Source organism: Neoarius graeffei, chromosome 25 (assembly GCF_027579695.1).
Source record: "Neoarius graeffei isolate fNeoGra1 chromosome 25, fNeoGra1.pri, whole genome shotgun sequence".
Classification (NCBI taxonomy): Eukaryota; Metazoa; Chordata; class Actinopteri; order Siluriformes; family Ariidae; genus Neoarius; species Neoarius graeffei.
In genome coordinates, this window is record NC_083593.1 from 28,449,171 (window position 1) to 28,475,665 (window position 26,495).

At 41.6% G+C, this 26,495-nt stretch overlaps 1 protein-coding gene across 1 annotated transcript in view; it reads left to right on the forward strand.

The window, feature by feature from the left end:
• Nucleotides 1–26,495, forward strand: part of robo3 (roundabout, axon guidance receptor, homolog 3 (Drosophila)) — a 295,525-nt gene that overhangs the window by 245,032 nt on the left and 23,998 nt on the right. Inside the window, exons 13-23 of the mRNA XM_060908923.1 lie at nucleotides 2,831–2,997; nucleotides 3,252–3,373; nucleotides 5,104–5,320; nucleotides 5,470–5,594; nucleotides 10,213–10,390; nucleotides 13,479–13,703; nucleotides 13,817–13,856; nucleotides 13,945–14,084; nucleotides 15,576–15,851; nucleotides 15,949–16,090; nucleotides 18,666–18,893. Of these exons, the coding sequence (XP_060764906.1) occupies nucleotides 2,831–2,997; nucleotides 3,252–3,373; nucleotides 5,104–5,320; nucleotides 5,470–5,594; nucleotides 10,213–10,390; nucleotides 13,479–13,703; nucleotides 13,817–13,856; nucleotides 13,945–14,084; nucleotides 15,576–15,851; nucleotides 15,949–16,090; nucleotides 18,666–18,893 (1,860 nt within the window). The remainder of the gene's footprint in view (nucleotides 1–2,830; nucleotides 2,998–3,251; nucleotides 3,374–5,103; nucleotides 5,321–5,469; nucleotides 5,595–10,212; nucleotides 10,391–13,478; nucleotides 13,704–13,816; nucleotides 13,857–13,944; nucleotides 14,085–15,575; nucleotides 15,852–15,948; nucleotides 16,091–18,665; nucleotides 18,894–26,495) is intronic.

Consider the following 26,495-nt stretch of genomic DNA (forward strand, 5'->3'; position numbering starts at 1 on the left):
AAGATTAGCAGTTAACTTTGAAGGTGAAATTAGTCAGGTGTTTTCAATCAATGGGATGACAATCAGGTGTGAGTGGGCACCCTATTTTATTTAAAGAACAGGGATCTATCAAAGTCTGATCTTCACAACACATGTTTGTAGAAGTGTATCATGGCACAAAAAAAGGAGATTTCTGAGGACCTCAGAAAAAGCCTTGTTGATGGTCATCAGGCTGGAAAAGGTTACAAAACCATCTCTAAAGAGTTTGGACTCCACCAACCCACAGTCAGACAGATTGTGTACAAATGGAGGAAATTCAAGATCATTGTTACCCTCCCTAGGAGTGGTCGACCAACAAAGATCACTCCAAGAGCAAGGCGTGTAATAGTCGGCGAGGTCACGAAGGACCCCAGGGTAACTTCTAAGCAACTGAAGGCCTTTCTCACATTGGCTAATGTTAATATTCATGAGTCCACCATCAGGAGAACACTGAACAACAATGGTGTGCATGGCAGGGTTGCAAGGAGAAAGCCACTGCTCTCCAAAAAGAACATTGCTGCTTGTCTGCAGTTTGCTAAAGATCACAGGGACAAGCCAGAAGGCTATTGGAAAACTGTTTTGTGGACAGATGAGACCAAAATAGAACTTTTTTAATTTAAATGAGAAGCTTTATATTTGGAGAAAGGAAAACACTGCATTCCAGCATAAGAACCTTATCCCATCTGTGAAACATAGTGGTGGTAGTATCATGGTTTGGGCCTGTTTTGCTGCATCTGGGCCAGGACGGCTTGCCATCATTGATGGAACAATAATTCTGAATTATACCAGCGAATTCTAAAGGAAAATGTCAGGACATCTGTCCATGAACTGAATCTCAAGAGAAGGTGGGTCATGCAGCAAGACAACGACCCTAAGCACACAAGTCATTCTACCAAAGAATGGTTAAAGAAGAGTAAAGTTAATGTTTTGGAATGGCCAAGTCAAAGTCCTGACCTTAATCCAATCGAAATGTTGTGGAAGGACCTGAAGCGAGCAGTTCATGTGAGGAAAGCCACCAACATCCCAGAGTTGAAGCTGTTCTGTATGCAGGAATGGGCTAAAATTCCTCCAAGCCGGTGTGCAGGACTGATCAACAGTTACCGGAAACATTTAATTGCAGTTATTGCTGCACAAGGGGGTCACACCAGATACTGAAAGCAAAGGTTCACATACTTTTGCCACTCACAGATATGCAATATTGGATCATTTTCCTCAATAAATAAATGGCCAAGTACAATATTTTTTTGTCTCATTTGTTTAACTGGGTTCTCTTTATCTACTTTTAGGACTCGTGTGAAAATCTGATGATGTTTTAGGTCATATTCATGCAGAAATATAGAAAAAATCTAAAGGCTTCACAAACTTTCAAGCACCAATGTAGTTAGTTAGCTAGCTAGCTAGCTAGCCCCATGTACAATGACCTTAATACACCTTCATAAGTCTGTATGTACTAAAGCAGCTCAGGAAATACTGTTATAGGAAAATGATCAATTGTGGGGTATTGCTGTTACCACTCTGAGGTTGTTTTATTCCTCTTAAACCACAACAATTTGCCAACTCTATTTGTTAATGAATTACACATATACACTTATCCATTTATAGTTTATCTGTTTACTTGAAATGTCCTTATCAAAGGCAGGGCAGTTGTGAACGTCTGTCGGTAAGCATCCAAAATGTGTTTATTTAACGCAAATGCAAAAATAATTACATTTCAACAATGGAGCAAATGTCTTGTCATTTCTGTTCTTAGGTAGTTCGAACTTTCCAACACTGGAGCAACACAATAACAAAAAATCTTGCTTCTCGTGATTTTCATTTCTGCGTTTACTTTGAGCTCCACATATGTTGTTAAATCATAACCAGAAATTCTGACCTTTGGGAAAATATCTTAACAAATACATTATATGGATTTAATTCTACAAAAGCATTGCCTGACAAAATCAAAAATATAGAAACCTTTATTGACTTCGGCAGCAATTTCACTTAGACCTCCATTATGAGTAAGTTTTGACTAAGCAGGTTTTATGTTCTTTCAGTTCACAGAAACGGCAAAATTATTGTTTGTAATCATACATGTGCTACAGATACACTGGATAGAGTTTGAATAAATCAAGTATTCCTTTAAGAAGATTCCAGAGATGTGTATTTATTTGTAGTTGAACCGGAACTTCTCAGGTTAGAAGTGCTTTTCTCAAATGCGATTTATTTTTTTACCTTTTTTTTCCTGCACATCTTAATGCATATGATTATATTTTCAGGGGTAAAATTCCCTCTCTGCGAGACATATACTACGTGCCCCAAGCTGTAAAGCAGTCTTCCTGCAAACTATATTTTGGAACTTATTTTCATGTAATCATTTGGTTCAAAGATTTTTGGACACATAAGGTTACATGGTTCAGCCTGTGTCATGGTTGCATTTTGCTATTTGCTTCCTGGTGTGTAAACTTGGTTAAAAATAACTGTCATCACAGAGAACTGTCATACGTCCAGAATGAGCGGCATCATTCAGTAGAGCATGTAATGGCTATCTCTGAGCTCACTGATGAAAAGCCATAAGAATCCCATTTTGTGTTTAAGCACGTGCGCGCACACATGCACTCATGTGCGTGCACATACTACTAATATAAATGAATACACTGGAATAAATGCAGTTTGATTCACTGATTTTACGCTCAAGACATCATATTCAGTTTGCTAACTGAAGTTCACATTAAACGTTCATTCTCATTTTGCACTTGTGAAGGTCAGTCATTTGTGTAATTTAATAAGCTGGCTGACAAATGAAGATGTCATATTTTTTTTCCCTCTGCAGCCAGTCCGCAGGCAATACATGGCAGACAGTAGCAGACCTAGTGCGATTTGAAAAGCACACAGTGACTGGCCTCTTCCCCAACACCATCTACCTCTTCATTATCCGAGCGGTTAATGCCTATGGACTTAGCGACCCCAGCCCAATCTCAGAGCCTGTGCGCACACAAGGTGTATATTTGGGACTCTCACTCTTTACTTATCGTACTAGATGAATCGATATATATTTTTAAAAATGTAGAAAATTGGTAGCAAATTGTAGGGTATGGATTATTTTGGGAGAATGAACAAGATAAGGTAATCCTGAAGATATGGTTTAACACTTGATTTAACATTATCTGAGCTAATAATTGTATCTGTGGAATGTGCAATCAGGATGCTAAGGAAGTGCAACAGTAACAGTTCTTATACTTTATTATATTTAGATGTAAGTCCAACAGGGCAGGGTGTGGACCACAGGCAGGTTCAGCGAGAGCTGGGGGAAGTGGCTGTAGAACTACAGCAGCCTGTGCTACTGACCGCATCAAGCGTCCGGCTAACATGGACTGTGAGTACTGACCAAATCCATTACATTACATCCGATTACATGGCATTTAGCAGACGCTCTTATCCAGAGTGACATACAACGAGTGTAAAAGTCAGGTACACAAAGTGCTGAACTTCTAGACAAAAAGAAAGTTCTAGTGCCAACTGAACAAGTGACAGCAATACCTAGTGCTGTTGAAATACCAATACTCAAACAGCCAAGGAAAACATACCAACCATATAAAGTGCAATTAAGAGAACTCAAAACAGCTAACCCCAGGCTAAACCATACACAACACGGGTTGGTTACACAGTGGGCAGGGGAGAGGTGCAGCTTGAAGAGGTGAGTCTTCAGTCTGCACTTGAAGAAAGGGAGTCGGCAGTTCTGACCTCAATGGGAAGATCATTCCACCAATGGGGAACCAGGACAAACAGTAGTCTTGAGCAGGTTGGACAGGAGCAGAGAGGAGGAGGGGCCAGGTGACCAGTAGTAGAGGAGCGTAGGGATCTAGTTGTTGTGTAGGGGTGGATCAGACTCTGGAGGTATGCTGACCCTAACCCCTTGAGAGCCTGGTAAGCTAGCACCAAGGTCTTAAATTTGATGCGAGCTGCGATAGGTAGCCAGTACACGTCATCAAGCAAAGGGGTGACATGGGAAGAACAAGGGAGGTTGTAGATCAGGCAAGCTGCAGCGTTCTGGATAAGCTGCAGGGGTCTGATGGCAGAAGCTGGAAGGCCAGCAAGGAGAGAGTTGCAGTAGTCCAAGCGAGAGAGGATCAGCACTTGGACCAGGAGCTGAGTAGAGTAGGCGGTAAGAAAAGGGCGGATCCTTTGGATGTTGTAGAGAGTTTGTCGTCGAACATAACCCTTAAGTTTTTCACACTGGGTGAAGGAGACCTAGAGATGTCCCCCAGGGAGATGACAATGTCCAGGGGTGGAGAGGATGGAGCAGAAATGTAGATTACCTCCATCTTGCCTGGGTTGAGATTCAGTTGATGGTTGTCCATCCAGCTCTGGATGTCATGCAGCCAAGCAGAGATGCGAGCGGAGATCTGTGTGTCCTTTCTCTAAATCCACAGTTTATAATTAGTAAAAGATATGAGTAAAGCACTTGAATTCAGACAGTGTCAGGGCATCCAGAGAATAATTGGCTTTGCTGTCAGGCTTTCCTCTCTACACTGTTAACCTAAGCTAATTATTGGCATCTGTTGTGTCCAGAATTGCGCTGTATGGTTTCACCTCCAAGTGCAATAAACTGCCGTGAAACATTGCATGAGTTTGAACTTATGTAGGTGACTCTAAATTGACCGTAGGTGTGAATGTGAATGGTTGTCTGTGTCTATGTGTCAGCCCTGTGATGACCTGGCGACTTGTCCAGGGTGTACCCTGCCTTTCGCCCGTAGTCAGCTGGGATAGGCTCCAGCTTGCCTGCGACCCTGTAGAAGGATAAAGCGGCTAGAGATAATGTGATGTGTGATGTGATGTGAACTTATGTAATGGCTAGCTTCATTAGTCTTGGAGGATGAAATTACCATTTAACTTTACATATTGATTAGCTCTTGTGAAATAGATGAGGAAAGGTGGAAATTAGCAACAAACAGCACTATGTTTTTAATATACAATTCATTTCTTAATGATGTGTATCCATAAAGCAAACAGTTAAATGTCTCTGTCTTAGCCTCACTCATTTAGATGTACAGTTCCACTGATATCTATAGCTTATTGAACCAGTAATATACTTAATTGCCCCAGGTTGACCGCCAGTCTCAGTACATCCAGGGTTATCGATTGCTTTACCGTCCAACCGGTGGCTCCTGGCTCCAGCAGGATGTCAAAACAGCTCCCGAACATAGCGTTGTCCTCAACAACCTGCTTAAAGGCACTGAGTACGAGGTCAAAATCAGGCCCTACTTCAATGAATTCCAAGGCATTGACAGCCACCCACTGATCCTCCGCACTCCAGAAGAGGGTGAGACTCTTATACTGGTTTGCTTATGTAATACACATTTAATGTTTGGTTAAAAAAAAGGCACTGTAGATACAAGTGCTTATAAAACATAATGACAGGATTATGGTGTCGAAGGTGATTTTTGAATTGTGCTATTTTTCTCATTTTAGTCCCCAGTGCCCCTCCTCAGGCAGTTACTGTGTCAGCAGTTACACTCAGTAACAGCTCCACCATCAGTGTTTCATGGCAGCCTCCCCCTGCTGAGATGCAGAATGGTATCATCCAAGAGTACAGGGTAAGAGGCCTTGGACAATCAGGGTAGAAATGGAATTGAATAGCTTAACAGATTGTTAAAACTTTAATTTGTTAAGCATTTACTGTATATAAACAAGGACACGATATATTTCTGTCAACAATCAGCAGTTATGATCAGGGTTCTAACTAGACCAAAATATCAGCATAGTTGTTCCAGTCATAACAGCCAAGGGGTTCTTAACACGGATGACACTATACCACAAACACAACATAAGGAAGAAGTTAAACCGGACTAGCATGATCAGTGACAATCTCCACACAGAACTACTCGGGCAGCTATGCACTGGGCGCTTACGTGGAAGGGGAGTGGAGTATGTCCAAATGTAGAACATTGCATGGTGGCGCACTATTGCCGCTGCGTGGGGATAACGAGAAAACTAAATAAAAGATCACATTTTCAAGATTGACAAGTTGTTTTTCTATTAGTGTAGCGGCAACTTTTACAGGCATGTCAGCAATATTGTGGGCGTAGCAGTAAGGAAGCATTGCATGTCGGCCCGATACACTGAAAAGGCCTAGTTAGAACCCTGATTGTTTACTGGAATGCAAACAAAGTGGAAGATGCTTTCACAAATTAAAGGTTTATAGAGAATCTGGAGACTTTATAACATTCTTGAATAAATAAGTGTGCTCGAGCAGAAGGTGAAGCTCTTATGTTGGATTCTTGTGCACTGCACCTTTACTGTTTGGTAAAAATGCTTGACATAGACCTTAACCCTTAAAAACCGACCGTTGCATTGATGCAATGCAGACACGTTCTACAAAACATATTTAAATAACTTTTGAGCCATTTATGATAAAGATGAGCTTTTTAACCCTCTGGGGTCAAGAGCTTTGCTGGCGAAGCTCGACAGGTTTAGAATGAGTAGGTCATGTATTTAGATAAATATCTTTGAGTTTTTCATCATACAAGCATGATAAACATATTGACAAACTTTACACTTTCCTCTGTGCCCACTGCCAAATAATATATTTTTTAAATTACCTAAATTAGATGAAACATAAAACTTGTCACCTTACGCAGACACACCGGAGTCAGCGCACTGAGCGCCCACAGGGGCTTTCATAAAAGACTATTCACATGGTAACAGCATGATAATTACTTTCACTTTTTTAGTTTCGATTGGTTTCGATTGGTTTCTCTTTCATGGTGGGAACGCCCACTGTAAACAGGATAAAATTTGTCAGCCAAAGTTCAGGCTATTTGGAAGTAAAACTTATTGTGAGATGGCACGCGGATTTTATGCGCTTCGGATGATTTCAGGACAGCGATTCCATTCATGATTCAAGACAGCAATTCAGTCCAAGCTTGAAAACTGCAACACTGATGATGAGTGGTACCGTTTTTTTTTGCTTTGTTTTAAAACTTGGACTCGATCCATTCCAAGATCAACTCGAGTAAGTGTAAATATTTCTTCTATTTATTATGAGCAGATCAGTTGATATGCATGTACTGTAGTGCATACACAGGAAAAATGACTGAGCAGTTTTTCCAGAGTTAAAAATATTTTCCTCAAAAATAGTTAATTTTGCTCTATTTTTAGTTTAGAGAGTAAAATTTGGAGTTGGGGTGGGAGCAAAATTACAAAGTAATTGTGTAACAGAGTTGGTTGTGGCTCTGAACTGAGTAAAATAGTACAAGAGTTAATTCCAAGACAAACTGAATAGAGTCAAATACCAAAATAAAGTCAAATACCAGATAAATGAAGCTGTTGTAAAAAGCAGTTTTAGAACTGTTGGAATGTGTGAAAAAACACGACCTTACCCATTGTCACTTGACCTGATGGGATTAAGAGTTGGCAGTGGGAAGGGTTTTCACTCTTCTTCTCATTGAATGGAATGAAAATATTTGACACTTCTCACTGAATACCCCTCCCACTGCCAACCCTTTATCCCAAAATAATAGGACATACATTTTTTGATGGCCAATTAATTGTCCAAATCAATGGAGCAGATTTAAATTTGTGCTGGATCCATTAAGTCTGAACAGAATCACCTCAAGTGACCAAAACAGTTTGTCACAATGGGTAAGGTCATGTTTTTTCACACATTCCAACACAATTCTAAAACTGCTTTTTATAACATCTTCATTTGTTGTTTTTTTAAAAGTGCAGTCATTATACATACAACCCCGATTCCAAAAAACTTGGGACAAAGTACAAATTGTAAATAAAAACGGAATGCAATAATTTACAAATCTCAAAAACTGATATTGTATTCACAATAGAACATAGACAACATATCAAATGTCGAAAGTGAGACATTTTGAAATTTCATGCCAAATATTGGCTCATTTGAAATTTCATGACAGCAACACATCTCAAAAAAGTTGGGACGGGGCAATAAGAGGCTGGAAAAGTTAAAGGTACACAAAAGGAACAGCTGGAGGACCAAATTGCAACTCGTTAGGTCAATTAGCAATAGGTCATTAACATGACTGGGTATAAAAAGAGCATCTTGGAGTGGCAGTGGCTCTCAGAAGTAAAGATGGGAAGAGGATCACCAATCCCCCTAATTCTGCGCCGACAAATAGTGGAGCAATATCAGAAAGGAGTTCGACAGTGTAAAATTGCAAACAGTTTGAACATATCATCATCTACAGTGCATAATATCAAAAGATTCAGAGAATCTGGAAGAATCTCTGTGCGTAAGGGTCAAGGCCGGAAAACCATACTGGGTGCCCATGATCTTCGGGCCCTTAGACGGCACTCCATCACATACAGGCATGCTTCTGTATTGGAAATCACAAAATGGGCTCAGAAATATTTCCAGAGAACATTATCTGTGAACACAATTCACCGTGCCATCCGCCGTTGCCAGCTAAAACTCTATAGTTCAAAGAAGAAGCTGTATCTAAACATGATCCAGAAGCGCAGACGTCTTCTCTGGGCCAAGGCTCATTTAAAATGGACTGTGGCAAAGTGGAAAACTGTTCTGTGGTCAGACGAATCAAAATTTGAAATTCTCTATGGAAATCAGGGACGCTGTGTCATTCGAACTAAAGAGGAGAAGGACGAGCCAAGTTGTTATCAGCCCTCAGTTCAGAAGCCTGCATCTCTGATGGTATGGGGTTGCATTAGTGCGTGTGGCATGGTCAGCTTACACATCTGGAAAGACACCATCAATGCTGAAAGGTATATCCAGGTTCTAGAGCAACATATGCTCCCATCCAGATGACGTCTCTTTCAGGGAAGACCTTGCATTTTCCAACGTGACAATGCCAAACCACATACTGCATCAATTACAGCATCATGGCTGCGTAGAAGAAGGGTCCGGGTACTGAACTGGCCAGCCTGCAGTCCAGATCTTTCACCCATAGAAAACATTTGGCGCATTATAAAACGGAAGATACGACAAAAAAGACCTTAAACAGTTAAGCAACTAGAATCCTACATTAGACAAGAATGGGTTAACATTCCTATCCCTAAACTTGAGCAACTTGTCTCCTCAGTCCCCAGACGTTTACAGACTGTTGTAAAGAGAAAAGGGGATGTCTCACAGTGGTAAACATGGCCTTGTCCCAACTTTTTTGAGATGTTGTTGTCACGAAATTTAAAATCACCTAATTTTTCTCTTTAAATGATGCATTTTCTCAGTTTAAACATTTGATATGTCATCTATGTTCAATTCTGAATAAAATATGGAATTTTGAAACTTCCACATCATTGCATTCCGTTTTTATTTACAATTTGTACTTTGTCCCAACTTTTTTGGAATCGGGGTTGTACTACATGGATATTATTGTAGTTGATCTTGTGCTGAATACAAAAACTATACATATTTAGTATATGACATTGAAAATGCTGCTTAGATTTGTTGAAATTGACAACAAAATCGGAGCATGCCAAAATCATTAGAGTGCCAGAAAATACCCTCAGACCCCAGAGGATTAAATTGTGTCTGGACTGCGAGATTCTCTAGTTTCTGATGGTGCTTTTGTGATAACCAGGACTGATTTATGGTGTGTGCAATCACATGGTACGGGAACCAAAGCTTACTCAAGGGGAAGTGTCCGTGCTCTGACTCCTGCGTTGGGATGAGCGCAAAGCAATTCCGCTGAATCCTGCGCCTCCTGCTGTCAAAATTGAGAAGAGAAATCACTGAGCTGTAACTCACTGGGGAAGAAGTGTATTTGCACCGAATTTCACATGGAGCTCCAAAACACCAAAATGCAATTTTTCACATTTAAAAAAATCCCTGGTTAATGATGGAGTTATTGAACAAACCACAAGCTTTTATCACTGTTTTTTTTTTGAATGCCAAATATTGAATGCTCACACAAAGGTGACTAGATGGACTAGATAATGATGGTGACTAGAAAGAAAAGGTAGGTTCATGTGATCATATGATGCACAACACTTTATACTGAATGAAATAATAAGCTCAGAATTGGCAAAAATATAAAACTATATACAGGTGTTTCTTTGTCTGTGTTGGCTTTAGTATAGATACCATAGACCTCTAAAGGAAAGATGATTAAATTCAGTATTCTTTCTTACACTGTATCTTTAAACATGACTGTAATATTTCAGATGCTGGAGTCTTTGCAGTATTGCTGTTTTTTATTACAGTAGTAAGAAACCTGATGTCTCTCTCAGATCTGGTGCCTGGGAAATGACTCTCAGGCACGCTACCACATTAACCAGACAGTGGATGGGAATGTGCTTTCGACGGTGGTGAAGGGCATGCTGGCTGGCGTCCTCTACCAGGTGGAAGTGGCAGCAGTGACCAGTGCGGGAGTGGGCATACATAGTCAGCCAGTCCCTGTCATTATCAGTGAGTAGCTACAACAGCATAAGATACAATTCCTTTATATAACAGATAAGTGATTTTATCTCCATAGATGGTATTGCAATGATACTGTGTCATATACAGTGGGGCAAAAAAGTATTTAGTCAGTCACCAATTGTGCAAGTTCTCCCACTTAAAAAAGATGAGAGGCCTGTAATTTTCATCATAGGTATACGTCAACTATGAGAGACAAAATTTAAAAAAAAAATCCAGAAAATCACATTGTCTGATTTTTACAAAATTTATTTGCAAATTATGGTGGAAAATAAGTATTTGGTCAATAACAAAAGTTCATCTCAATACTTTATATACCCTTTGTTGGCAATGACAGAGGTCAAACATTTTCTGTAAGTCTTCACAAGGTTTTCACACACTGTTGCTGGTATTTTGGCCCATTCCTCCATGCAGATCTCCTCTAGAGCAGTGATGTTTTGGGGCTGTCGCTGGGCAACACGGACATTCAACTCCCTCCAAAGATTTTCTATGGGGTTGAGATCTGGAGACTGGCTAGGCCACTCCAGGACCTTGAAATGCTTCTTACGAAGCCACTCCTTCGTTGCCCGGGCGGTGTGTTTGGGATCATTGTCATGCTGAAAGACCCAGCTGCGTTTCATCTTCAATTCCCTTGCTGATGGAAGGAGGTTTTCACTCAGAATCTCACGATACATGGCCCCATTCATTCTTTCCTTTACACGGATCAGTCGTCCTGGTCCCTTTGCAGAAAAACAGCCCCAAAGCATGATGTTTCCACCCCCATGCCTCACAGTAGGTATGGTGTTCTTTGGATGCAACTCGGCATTCTTTCTCCTCCAAACACGACAAGTTGAGTTTTTACCAAAAAGTTCTATTTTGGTTTCATCTGACCATATGACATTCTCCCAATCCTCTTCTGGATCATCCACATGCTCTCTAGCAAACTTCAGACGGGCCTGGACATGTACTGGCTTAAGCAGGGGGACACGTCTGGCACTGCAGGATTTGAGTCCCTGGCGGCATAGTGTGTTACTGATGGTAGCCTTTGTTACTTTGGTCCCAGCTCTCTGCAGGTCATTCACTAGGTCCCCCTGTGTGGTTCTGGGATTTTTGCTCACCGTTCTTGTGATCATTTTGACCCCACGGGGTGAGATCTTGCGTGGAGCCCCAGATCGAGGGAGATTATCTTCCATTTTCTAATAATTGCTCCCACAGTTGATTTCTTCACACCAAGCTGCTTACCTATTGAGGTTTTTCACCCACGTGACCAAGTCATGTGATGCATCGTTAAGCTGCCATTTTGGACGTCACGGCTCGAATCAGTTTGAATGCGAGGAAGGTGACAAACGAAAAACATAAAAGAAAAAGGAGCGAGATGCAGAAAACACCTTCACTATCCAATGACGTAGGGCATTTACAGGGCGAGCAGAGGGAGAGGTATTTGCAAAAATTGAGGTTAGCAGGCTTAGAGAACGACGTTTACCTGCTTCCAGCAGGATTGTTCACTGACGTACGGAAGTACACGAAGCCCTCGTCTTTACCTGACTTCGGCCCACATGATCTGTATACCTATGTCGTTAAAAACCCATCGCCATACACAGGTATTGATCTGAAAGCATATAAGAGTGTGGATGCCTGCAAATATTTTGTGTCAGGCTGGGTAACATGCCTACATCAGTGGGTCGTCCCTGGAGCCGGTGGTCGCCATCTTATTACAGCTAAGGTTTGTTCACATTTTCATTTACTTTCGGTCCTCAGGATAAACAAAATGTTATTAAATGTCATTGAAATAACTTCTTAGTCTGTTGAGACATGGCCCGTTATAAATTTGCTGTTACCAGGCAATGACCAAGAACTGTATTATTAGGGTCGGTGTCTGTGTTGTAGCAGTGTACTAGCAGCTAGCTGTTAGCACTAGCTAATGTCAACAACATAGTAGCTAGTATTTACGTTCAGTCATTTGGATGACTGTTAAAACCTTTCAGTCTCAAGTTTTTCCTTTACTGTATTTACTAGTTTACTGTAATTATGATCCGGCAGCTATTTACACCGGATCCAGTGTAAATAGCTGCCGGAGTGCGTTCCAGCTTGCTCCCCCTCAAATTAAGCAGCGCGCTCCAGCTTGCTCCCGGGAGCAAGCCGGAGCGCGCTGCTTAATTTGAGGGGGAGCAAGCCGGAGCGCGCTCCGGAACCTCGGCCGGAACACTCCGGGAGCAAGCCGGAGCATGCTGCTTAATTTGAGGGGGAGCAAGCCGGAGTGCGCTCCGGCAGCTATTTACACTGGATCCGGTGTCTGTAACACGTTTTTTTCAAGCTGGTTCTCCCTCTCTGTCTGCAGCGTTAGTATGTAGCTTGACCTTCAAAATGGCGGACACCGGGGCGTCATGTGACCCTGTGACGTCAGGTGAAAAACCTCAATTGCAGATTCAGTCTTCCCAGCCTGGTGCAGGTCTACAATTTTGTTTCTGGTGTCCTTTGACAGCTCTTTGGTCTTGGCCATAGTGGAATTTGGAGTGTGACTGTTTGAGGTTGTGGGCAGTTGTCTTTTATACTGATAACGAGTTCAAACAGGTGCCATTAATACAGGTAACGAGTGGAGGACAGAGGAGCCTCTTAAAGAAGTTGTTACAGGTCTGTGAGAGCCAGAAATCTTGCTTGTTTGTAGGTGACCAAATACTTATTTTACCGAGGAATTTACCAATTAATTCATTAAAAATCCTACAATGTGATTTCCTGGATTCTTTCCCCCCATTCTGTCTCTCATAATTGAAGTGTACCTATGATGAAAATTACAGGCCTCTCTCATCTTTTTAAGTGGGAGAACTTGCACAATTGGTGGCTGACTAAATACTTTTTTGCCCCACTCTGTGTGTGTGTATGTGTGTGTGTGTGTATGTGTATATATATATATATATATATATATATATATATATATATATATATATATAAAGAATACAATTGATTTTTCTTGCACTGCATAGTGGCATAGTGCAACAAAAGTGTGTACCTGAAATTCTAGCAAAACTTTTATATGAGACATGTAGAACATTGTTTTCTAACCCCTTTTTGTTGTTGTTCCTTCTTTCTCCGTCACTCTCAGAGTTACCATCAGAGCAGCCAGTCCCAAGTGGGAGCGGAGACTCTGATCAGAATGTCAGTCTTGCTGAGCAGATCACAGATGTGGTAAAGCAGCCTGCCTTCATTGCGGGTATTGGTGGGGCATGCTGGGTAATCCTCATGGGTTTCAGTGTGTGGATTTACTGCAGACGCAAGAAGAGAAAGGAGCTAAGCCACTACGCCACTTCATTCGCATATACACCAGCAGGTAGACAAAGTAACATGCACAAACACTCAAACGTGCTCAGACATGATATATAAATATATCCTTATTAAAATAGACACAAGTTATGACATTATGTTCTCCTCTTTTTCTTGCAGTTGGCTTTCCTCATGGGGAAAATGCAGGACTAAATGGAAGGTAGGTGCCTCAGGACATGGTTAAGGCTGTTGTGATGAAGATCTTAAAAGATTTCTGGAATACTAGAATAATCTATTTTGTTTTCCAGGCCTGGTGTGTTGGGTTCTAATATAGGGAACTACCCCTGGCTGGCAGATTCCTGGCCCACGACAAACCTTGTGCATAATGGCAAAGATTCAGTCAACTGCTGTACCTCCAAACATGATACAGCAGAGAGATACTATAATGGTGAGAAACCGGAGAGATAAAGTCACAACAAAATTAAATATTTAAGAGTTATTCCACAAAATTGAGTTGTACATGAGCTGATAGCCAACGAGCTGCATAGCAACAAGTATGCTATAAGCTATGTATGATGAGATTGAGTGGAATAACTGTTTTATTATATCCACATTCACTGCATTTTGAGAAACAGAGCATTTTTATTTTTTGCAAATTCGATAAATAAAAACTTTCTACAAAACGTTCGACAAAATAATTTCCGCTTAGAATGGAAACAATCCGGTGAAATGACAGTATCAATTTGTGAAAAATACTATAATAATAATTCTTGAAAAATAAAGATACACTCTTCCCATCAAAAACTTTTATTCCATATTTTGTTGCTTTTTTTTTTTGTATTTTGGGGGGTTTTGTTTTCGAGTAGAGTTTGTATTTAATCCTCGGTTAGTTCAGCCACACGCTCTGCCATTTTGTTTTTCTCTACTCATGGTATATGAGCTGATAGCCTAGTAGTAGAGTAGCCAATCGGAGCATGCAATTGCTCATATCCAGTGAATGTGGATAGAATAAAAAGTTTTATTTGAAATATTCCCTAATCTGTAGTAATAGCATGAGGAATGTATTATCACTGGTGGAATAAAACTCTCCTGAAGAAGAGCCGAGAGAATCATGCCAGAAGCTCAATCAAAAGTTTGGACACCTACTCATCCATAGGTTTTTCAGTATAATTAGTGGAATTTCTTGCTTTCTTAATGCATTTGAAGTCAAACAGTAAATAGTAAATAATAAACGTACAGTAAATACCCCTATTACACAACTGTAATACATATTGTGTTAAGAACTGCTCAACTAAGTAAACAAAAATGACCTCCATTATTACTTTAAGACAAGAAGTGTCTTTTAATTAAAAAAATTAAGAAAACGTTGAATTAGAAGGTGTGTCCAAACTTTTGACTGGTACTGTATATCACTTCAAATACTGCAATATTCTAGCACATGACTGGTTATGGGGGAAATCTACATCTTATTGGGAAATGATCACATCAGTCTAATGAAAGAGGAGTAAAGACAGGGTTATATTAGGTTACTGGACTGCAGGTGCATGATGAAACTACTGCAGACTAGTTTCTTCTATGGGGCCACAAAATCAGAAACTAAAACACTGAGGTTGTTACAAAAAAAAAATCACCTCACATACTGGGTCACTGCAACCTCAAAAATATGGTAAAGATTAAAGCATGTGTTAAATATACCGAACATTACTGTTAATAAGAGAGAGGACAAATAAGTACAAGTCTGACTTCAGCAATCACAATTTTATTTGCCATTTTTTGTGCTGTAACAGGGAGGACTCTTAAGAGCAGAGCAGATTCACTGGAACAGGTTTATTTGTAGAATTGTCAGTATCTATAACCAGGTTCAGGGAACAGGCAGACACGGTTAGCAAAGAAAACACTAAATTCTAAGCTCTCTAGTCTGTTTCCTTGCTGCTTTTAGAGGCTGGAATCTCCAGCTACCTCAACCAGACTGAGAAGTACAGCAATGGCTCCAATGAGGGCCCCATCTACAGCACCATTGACCCTACTGCTGAAGACCTACGCAGCTTCTCTGCCCAGTACTCTCAGCACACCACACCCTATGCTAGCACTCCCATCATGCCTTTCACTAACCAGACCCCCTGCAGCCCCGACCAAGATGCTGGCCACTGGATTAATCAACCAGGAACCTCCAGTGTGCAGTATGCCCAGCCAGACCGCTTGAAAGCAGACAATGGTACGGATTATATTTTCCCATTTGACAATATTTCCTTTAACTCAGACTTATTGTAGTTTTGAAACAGTTTCACTCACAATGACCATTCCTCCTGTAGCTAAACAGTCAAAGCAGAAGTCAATGGGGAAGGCAGTAAAGACTCCATCTCTGAACTGGATGGAGCCTTTACCACCTCCACCCCCTTCTTCAGAGTTAGAGCACTGTGCAGATGATGAGGATGAACACATAGAGGACATGTGGTAAGAGCATTCTACTACCAATTAGAGCTTGCATAAATGTACATTTTTTACTCGCTGATTAGTAATTCAAAATGCTGTCAACAAGTTGCCTTTTCCTTGGGCTACTCTGTTCTTCAGCAATTTTATTATTACAGAGAATTACTGATGAGCAACAGGAAAGAATGCATCAAACAGCCATACAAATTACATTTCCAGATTATTCAGGATACATTGTGAAAGATGAAAATACTTCAATCTATATAGCATATTACATCATATAAGGCCATTAGAAACTTAATCATTGGAGGTGTACATCAGGACTGGGATCTTACAGAAACCCAAAAACAAATGTCACTGGAGCACTGGAGGCAATTATAAAACTATAGATTTAGCTTCCTCAAGTCTGAAATATTTCCATACTAACATCTCACGTCCTTACCATTTACCTTGCAAGCCCTTAGTATTTATCTGACTATAAATGTATTTAATTATAAGTCTGGATGCATCTTGTATGAACCACCTAGAATTCACATGTGTATAATGTAAGAGGTGTTCAGTTCTGTTCATTTAAGCACTACCGGCAAGAATATAGCAACAGCACGCTTCATTTGTATCAAGGAAAACACTGGTTGCATGTACTAATTTTTCAAACTCTATATTCAGTATACAACCATCTATGTGCCTGCCAATTTCCATGTAAATAACTTGGAAAAATAAAAAAAGTTATTAAGAAAAAAACATTTGATCTCATTAATTAATGAGATCCATTTTGGATCATGTTATCCTAATACATATTACAGCAGTTTTCTAAAAATTAAGCTGTTCTTTCAATCTTTGATTTGTAATATATCAAGAACAGAAACATATTACTTTTTACAGAATTATGTTGTTTAGCATTCAATTCTGAATTCAGTGAGAGCAGTTTCAAGCAATTTTGACTGAATATGAATTTTCACATGATATGCCTACTACAAGAGAGAGTTCAAAATACATGAGTCATTGGGACAGAGAACAAACAGCATTTCTGTATTTCATCAGCACACAAACATTCACACCACACTCTCCAAATACTGCTACAGATTGTGATTTTAAATATAGTTCACCAGAAAAAGAAAATGACAGAGGCTAAAAGACAGAGTCACATTTTGATGAATGTGTGTCTCACTGAGTTGGTGTGGAATGAAACGTTGGCTAAAATGAAATCATGTCCGATATGCGAGACAGGCGTGAGACAGATAATTAAAAAAAAAAACACTTTTGGTGCGAAAAGGCTAGACTAGACTTTACTTTTTACAGAAGTTTCTTTCCTGATAATCTGATAAAGTTGCTGAAATGCCTGGCTAGACTTAATCTGCAGTGTGTCCTGAAAGGAATTGGCCACATTTTAGAAATCTTGTCCAAATGGAGTGAACCGTCAGCACAGTGTTAAGTTTATCTGAGGCTGTGTAAGGTTTTGGGTCGGATGGAACATTCAATTTTTTTCTACAGTTTTCTTAACTTCCATTTCCTTGTCTAAAGGTTATAACATTTTAAATTGGCATGAATTAAATGGCCGTCCTCAGCATGTTGGCTAGATGAAAGCCAGTCACAAATGCCATGTTTCATACTTATTCCAGCACCATTAGCTGCGTTGCTGGTGTTATTGGGCCTGACATGGCTCTCTATGGAGGCTAAAGTTAGCAGCATGCTGGTTGTTATGGTCTGTGGACTGAATGCTCCTGTTCTTTCCTTTTTCACAATCGCATTACATTCATGTTAGCCTGGAGAAGAGTTAGCTTTAGCTGCTGAGTGACCTGCCCGCATGCATTGTGCGTGTGTGCACGTAGAAGTGGAGACAGGTGGACACACATTTGTCACTCTCCACTACCTCTCCACCAAGGCTGAAGGGTTTGCAGAGGAGGCAAAGCACTTTAACCACAGATGTTAAATAGAGCTGATTTACAGATTGTACTGCTGAGATGAAGGGACAGATAGCACTGAAGCAGCCTCTCTCTCTGTTTTCCACTCACGTCCAGCCAGTCTGGGGTAACAGCATTTGCCGGGTATAGGTGCAGCCCTTGTGTTCCTCACTCCAAGCAGAATAGGATCATTCCGCACGTCAACACAGCCACACATCCAAATTTGATTTCCATTACTAGCCTACAGTGAAGTTCTCCATTTTGCAATGAACTTGAGGATAACGTTGTTGATCTCTGCATGGACCCATGAATAATCATGGGTCTGATTATTGCATTACATTGATAGCCTTATCCCTGCTAGTAACTCTTAGCTTTGTCACAACAGTTTCAATATCTGCTGCATTAACACATCACAACCTCTTTGAAAGTGGATGTGTTAAAGATGCATTTAGTGGCCTTAGGGTACAGCAGCGAGTGTCACTCAAAAAGTATTAAGTGATTATGATTCTTCTTTGACATGGAAACTGCACAAGTTAGCCAGAGGCCACAGTTCTGAATGCCTGCATTGCTGTGGAAGTTGATATGGTGGCCACTAGAAACTGATTACTCAGGCTGATTTGATTAGCAAGAATTAGCAGCAATGTGCTGGTGTTTGTTACAGGAGTAATAGCAAAGTTTTATTTTCTCTTCATTCACAGCACTGATGAGGATGACTGGTGTCCACCACTGCCAGAGAGGACCTATCTAATGGATGGTATAGCAGAGGATGGACCATGTCCCCCTCCCAGAGGTGAAGCCTCATCTCCGACCACCTCCTACAGCCACCAGTCCACAGCCACTCTCACACCCTCACCAAGAGAGGAGGCACGCCACTGCAACGAGACAACACCACGCCTACACCAGTCTGAACAACACCAGCCAGGACGGTGAGATTATTATATTGACATTTATTACATGGATGTTACAGTGTGGCTGTACATGTAGATGTATCAGCATCTATTGACTACTTTCACATTACCCATAATGCTTTGCGCCTTGGGGGGGTAACCAAAATATAAACAAACTAAAATAACATGGTGTTGCACACTGACAGTAATCTTTCAAATTTAAATATCCCTAAAACCTTCAAAGAAGTGTCAAAATTAACTAAACCAAAGCTTAAAGAAATCTGCAAAGCCTTTTCTGTGGACTTTGAGAAATCAATTGGTAAAAAAGAGCTTGTAAATATTGTATCAAACGCTTTGAACATCTCTACTTCGGGTGACAGTCAGCAGCCTTCTTTGTCAACATGGGTGTTCCAACAATTACTTACCTGCAGAAGTTAAAAGATTGGCAGAAGAGCTTCGAAAGATCAGCACTGATCATAGAAGAATCCACAGTGAAATCATTTTTGCTGGATACTGGTTATGACGAGAAAGCCATAAGAAAATACAAAACGCTTTGTGCATGGGAACAATTCACTCAGTCAAGTAAGTACTGTAAACACAGCAGGACTGTCAAATTTCTTTTTTAAGTTTAAGTTGATTTTGATTTCCTTCACTTTGATTTTCCTAGAGCTCATATGCTACCAGATTACAACAATCTTTGGGCTGTTAGAGGAAGCTGTTAGGACTACAGGGTCAAATACTACATTCAATCTACCTACATAAACACTAAAAGGGGAAGTACATGTAAGCTTACTTCCATTTCTATTGTTTGCGCTTTGTTCTGGGAGCTGATCCTTCAATAAAGTTGTCCTTTCCAGTTCTTTGACTTGTTCTTGTTTTTCGGTTTTCGCACTTTTTATGACTAAACACAAAGACAGGGGTTGTAGGCTTCATGACTTGGCCCATCAGGCTCTTTACTCCACCACTGAAGTGTGCAGAACACAGTCGCGTGTTGTCTGTCGGTGTAAAATTTTGACGGCGAATTCTGTCTAACCACGCTTTTCGACGCTTAGCCTCTTTAGGTATTCTATAAAACTTTAAATCAGGAAAAGTTGTTTTTCCCCATGTGAATTTGAGGAAATTACTGGGACAGGCTTCTACTACTTGAGTCCAGGACTCAGACTTGAGTCCGACTTGTGCCCTAATTTTAAAGTGCTGGTCTAACGAAAATTACATCATAAAATCCCAGGTTTTCTGTGTGATATACTCAAATAGGTTGTGAAGTTCACCAATTAATAAAAAATTGGTTCGAAAAAATTCAATAGTCTGAATTCTGTTCCAAAATCACTAAAAGCTTGTCCGCCATTATTAGATCGCAACAATTCACAGGTCAGTGGTGCTGCATGTGTGATGTCATATGTGCCACTGCCTTCTTTTGTGTCCACACAGACTCTATACTATTCTCTGCAATGGCATGCATTCTTGATATGATCTTCCTATGATCTTCTTGCGGTGTCCCTTTACAGAGAGCTGATTTTAAGGTTAACTGAACCTGTTTGAAATTTCAAGGTAACGTGTCTACAATAATCATGGAATTGGCGTGAAGGAACAGGCCATTGCAAGATTAATTTATGTTAACTCTGTGACAAACTTCCCTGTGTATTTCTGAATCTTGTCATTGCCTTTTTGTCCACTGAAACACGTACAACATTCTATTGCATCTAAAAATATGATTTCAATATCAAATGAATGGATACGCCATCCTATTATCTCTCTCAATTAACTCATCAGGTTTTTTCTGTATTTATAGGCTCTGAAAGAGATTCTCACACATGAGTAAAATGTGTGCTGTTCAATTAATACTGTATCTTCAGGTACTAGTAACACATCCATCTTCTGTCAAATACTGCCTGTAAACAAAATAAACTGTCTAAACAACCACTCTCTCCTCCTCTCAGTATTTCATCTGAGTGTGCTATAGCCAAAATAGCTGAAGCATCTGTGTCTACTGTAGTACAAATAGCAGCTCCTCCTCCTTCAAATACTCCATCAGGCACAAACAAAAATAGCCTTTCCACCCTCTTCAACTACAGCATCTGAATTTTTGTAAAAAATAAATAAATAACGGTGATTGCGCACTGATCCCCTGCCACTGCCGCCACACACACACACACACACACACACACACACACCTCTACTTAACATTGTAGCACAAAATAGAAAGGGTCTACATGGTCCTAATTGGTACTGTAAGCACCAGAAAAGGTTGTAGTTTTATGAGCAACTTAGTTTTCGAGGTGAACCCTAACAAATTCCTGGCTGTTGTGCTCACTGCGCATAATGCATATGGCACCATGCACCACCCACTCCTGCCAGCTCCAGCACTAAAAGTGAAAGTAAGTGCCTATTTACTGCCATTATTTAGCCTTGTATAAAACTTCAGAACTGCTATCAGTGAAAAGGATAAAAGACTAAGGACAACTAATAAATTCAAGCAACAGGCTAAACACAAGCTTGACTCTTCCTGTGCGGTGAGCTCTTTGGGATGGCAATTCTGACTTTTGTTTCCAGATCGTAGGAACTGCTCCACGTACCAGACGTCACTCAAATCCTTCTATGTGAATCTGCCTCACAAATTTATCTTTTTCAAAATGTATGGAGCAGATACCAAACTGTCCTGTCAGCTTGAAGTTACCTCTCTTTGTCTGTACAAATCAAATCCATTCATTCCGTAAGTGTCCTGACGACTTTGGGCTATAATGGATCAAAATTCCAATTTTTTTTATCAGCTACACTTGAACAGCCTTGAACAACACACCTCTTAAGAGGCATACTTTTGGTTTTAGTTTTGTTTAGATTAGATTAGATAAAACTTTATTGATCCCTTTGGGCGAGTTCCCTCAGGGAAATTAAGAATTGTTGTGGAATTTTTTAAAAAATTGTTAAAAACATGCTACATTTTGCAAAGCAGACGAAGCCAGAAATGCCACGAACTTTCAAGTGTTTCGCGTATGAAGTCACATCCTTTGAATTAACAGTAACTTACCAGGAACACATTCGTGTAATGGCGAACTCAAAGAGCCAAACTTCACCAACTAAATAGAACATGTTCCCTGTCTCATATTAAAATACAATTTAGACAGTAAAGTATTGAACATGTCTTGTTTTATAAGGTACAGTGGTGCTTGAAAGTTTGTGAACCCTTTAGAATTTTCTATATTTCTGCATAAATATGAGCTAAAACATCATCAGATTTTCACACAAGTCCTAAAAGTAGATAAAGAAAACCCAGCTAAACAAATGAGACAAAAATATTATACTTGGTCATTTATTTATTGAGGAAAACGATCCAATATTACATATCTGTGAGTGGCAAAAGTATGTGAACCTTTGCTTTCAGTATCTGGTTTGACCCCCTTGTGCAGCAATAACTGTAACTAAACATTTCCGGTAACTGTTGATCAGTCCTGCACACTGGCTTGGAGGAATTTTAGCCCATTCCTCCATACAGAATAGCTTCAACTCTAGGATGTTGGTGGATTTCTTCACATTCAAGATGGCGCCGCAAGAGTGGCAGCTAGTTGCAGTAGCTCCGAGCGTGTTTGTGTTTTGGTATGTTTTTGTACTTTTTTCATGTTTCTTTCTGCACTAGTCTCAGTCAGAAGTGTGCACCTTGGGATGTACTACTTGTGAGACTGTGCATTTTGTATTTTCTCTTTTTCTTTCTGGGGCTATTTAAATCGGCATCAGCGGACCCTTTTAGCCACGGCTCCATTGTTTACACTCGGGAGCGGCTGTTAGCACTGCGCAACACCAAGGTACTCCCCGTGGAAAGACCGGTGATCCCCACAGAATTAAGGAGAAGGGGATGCAGAGCTGGAATGAAGTAGTCTGGCTAACGCAACTTCAAAGCTCTGCGAGCATTGGTCTGGCAAAGATATTAAGCCCAACCATTTCCCAAAGTGCGTGGTTGACCCGCCTCCCTGAAATGCCTCAGTTTGCTACTGGTCGAAGCCAGAAAAGGCTGTGACGAAGTTTAAACCAATCACATCACTCTTTCCTCTGACGTATGTGACGCGACGGAAACTGCTTGAGTAACAGGAAGAAGATAAACACCTCCAGGGCTGCTCTTTGCTCCGTTTTCAATGAGAACTTCCCGTTGAATGCTTTCAATACAGCATCTACTGCTGTGTCAAAGGCTTGCCGCTGCTCCATGTTCGTAATGTTTCTAGTGAATGAAGCGCTTCCGGCATAGATTGTGTAAACAATCTATGGCTTCCGGTCACAGTTCTACTACGTCACTGCCTTGAACACGCCTCTACCCAGGGCCGTTGGAGATGCTCAAAGTTGATTGGCTCCCGATTTTTCGGGAGCTTGGAAGAGCTGGAGATAGCTTGCCTTGCCAGACTAAGTTCGCAACAGGCCCCCGTGTTGCGTCACACTTAGGATGGGCGGGCCCAGGCTAGGAATGAAGTGCCGGGAGAAGAAAAGACGGTATAAACCATGTATACTGTCTGTCATCATGGGAAACGCAAGATCTCTCCCTAATAAGATGGATGAGCTAACGGCACTAACCAGGCTGCAGAGGGAGTACCTGGAGTGTAGCCTCATGTGCTTCACAGAGACTTGGCTGAATGAACTCTCACCTGACTCACACGTCACTCTGGACGGATTTCAACTCGTGAGAGCGGACAGGAAAGCCAAGGAAAGCGGTAAGAGGAAAGGAGGGGGTATAGCGATGTTTGTGAATGACAGATGGTGTAACCTGGGGCACATCAGGGTAAAGGAGCAGTATTGCAGTAAAAACATTGAACTGCTAGCGGTTAGCATTCGGCCATATTACCTCCCGAGGGAATTTTCGCACGTTATCGCAATAACTGTGTACACCCCCCCCAGCAGCCGATGCTGCTGCAGCCTGTGAGCTCTTACACACTACAGTGTCAAAGCTTCAGACATTGCACCCCCAGTCCCTGCTACTAATCTCCGGTGATTTCAATCATGCTTCTCTGTCCTCCACTCTCCCAACCTTCACTCAGTATGTAAAATGCCACACCAGAGACAAGAGAACTTTGGATTTAATGTATGTGAACACCAAGGACACATATAGTGCATCACCCCTCCCCCCGCTGGGCTGTTCTGACCACAATCTGGTTCACTTGTCCCCTACGTACATACCTTTGGTGGGTGGTTGTTTATTCACCATGAGGTATGTAAGGAGCTGGTCTGAGGAGACCAGTATGGCACTGAGGGATTGCTTTGACACCACGGACTGGGATGTGTTGTGTGAACCTCACGGGGATGACATTGATAGCCTGACAACCTGCATCACAGATTACATTAATTTCTGTGTTAAACACTGTGCCAGTCAGGAAGGTATGGTGTTTTCCCAACAATAATCCCTGGGTGACCTCTGAACTAAAAGCCCTATTAAATGAGAAGAGGGTTTTTAAATCTGGCAACAAGGAGGAGATGATGAGAGTGCAGAGGGAGCTGAAGAGGGGGATAAGGAGAGGCAAGGACAGCTACAGGAGGAAGTTGGAGGAGCACCTCAAGGGGAGCAACACGGGAGAGGTATGGAGAGGCCTGAAAACCATCTCTGGCCACACACAGGACAGTGGGAGCGGCCCTGTATCTGGGGGCCAAAACTGGGCAAATGAGTTGAATCTCTTTTTCAACAGATTTGACTGTGCCACCCCCCCCCCCCCCCACTCATCATAGTCCTGACCGGTCTGTAATATCACTCCACCCACCCCCCATAATACCTCTGACACCAACAGCTCCCTCCTCACACCACGTCACCCCCCTCCGATCCCTGCCAGACCAATCCACACACTCCACCCCCAACCTCACTCTACAGGACTCACACCTCGGCTACACCCCTTGCCTCTCCATAACAGCTGATCAGGTGTTGAAGGAGCTGAGGAGGATCAAGACAAGGAAAGCTGCTGGCCCTGATGGTATCAACTCCAGACTGCTTAAAGACTGTGCAGATCAGCTCTGTGGGATTCTTCTGTACATTTTTCAACCTGAGCCTCAGTCTGGAGAAAGTTCCACTTCTGTGGAAAACATCATGTGTGGTTCCAGTTTCCAAGACTGCACACCCCAGGGAGCTCAACCACTTTTGGCCAGTAGCTTTAACGTCTCACCTAATGAAGATCATGGAGAGGATTGTTCTCTCCCACCTCCGACACCTGGTGAACAGCGAGATGGACCCCCTGCAGTTTGCATATCGACCAGGGATTGGTGTGGATGATGCTGTCATTTTCCTGCTACACCGGTCACTTTTGTACCTGGAGGGCACTGTGAGAATCGTGTTCTTTGACTTCTCCAGTGCTTTCAACACGATCCAGCTATCACTGCTTAGGGGGAAGCTGGAGGGAGCTGGTGTCGACTGCCACCTGGCTGCATGGATCATCGACTACCTCATTAACAGACCGCAGTATGTGAGGCTCCGCAACTGTGTGTCTGATGTAGTCTGCAGCACAGGGGCTCCACAGGGTACAGTGCTCTCTCCTTTCCTCTTGACACTTTACACATCTGACTTCAGCTGCAACATGGACAGCTGCCACCTCCAGAAGTTCTCAGATGATACAGCCATCGTTGGACATGTGTCAGAGGGGGACGATCTGGAGTACAGAGAGGTCATCACCAACTTTGTCGCCTGGTGCGAACTGAACCACCTGCACAACGCCAGCAAGACCAAGGAGGTGGTGATCGATTTCAGAAGGACGGTTCTTCAAATTGCACCAGTGAACATCCAGGGTTCACTGAGATCATGGAGGAGTACAAATACCTGGGTGTTCACCACAATAACAAACTGGACTGGACTAACAACACAGATGTCCTGTACAAGAAGGGCCAAAGTCGTCTCCACCTCTTGAGAAGACTGAGGTCTTTTGGTGTGTGCAGGACACTGCTTAGGACTTTTTATGACTCTGTGGTAGCATCAGCGATTTTCTACGCTGTGGTCTGCTGGGGCTGTGGAAGTTCAGAGAGGGACAGGAAGAAACTTAATAAACTGGTCAGAAGGGCTGGCTCAGTCTTGGACTGTCCTCTGGACTCCATTGAGGAGGTGGGTGAGAGAAGGATGTTAGCCAAGCTGACCTCAATCATGGATAACCCCTCTCACCCCCTACATGAGGCTGTGGGGGCTTTAAGCAGCTCTTTTAGTAGTAGACTGCTACACCCACGGTGTAAGAAGGAGAGGTACCGCAGGTCATTCATACCTACTGCTGTCAGACTGTATAACATCCACAACTTGTAGCGTAGCACCAATAACCTGTTTTTCGTTTAATTTGCACTACTTCACCACTACTACCTCTGCCATCTCTCAATGCAGTTGTTATGTGCAATAATATAGGCCCTAAACTATTTTTATGCATATATATATATATATATATATATATATATATATATATATATATATATATATATATATATATTATTTGCGTGTATATATACAGAGTCTATCTGTAATGTGCAATTTTTCCGAGCCTCTCAATAAGGCAATTTTTCAATACTTTTTCATGGTCTCATCGTCTTCTGCTTATCCGGGGCCGGGTCGTAGAGGCAGCAGTCTGAGCATGGAAGCCCAAACTTCCCTTTCCCCAGACACCTCGGCCAGCTCCTCGGGAAGAACACCGAGGCATTCCCAGGCCAGCC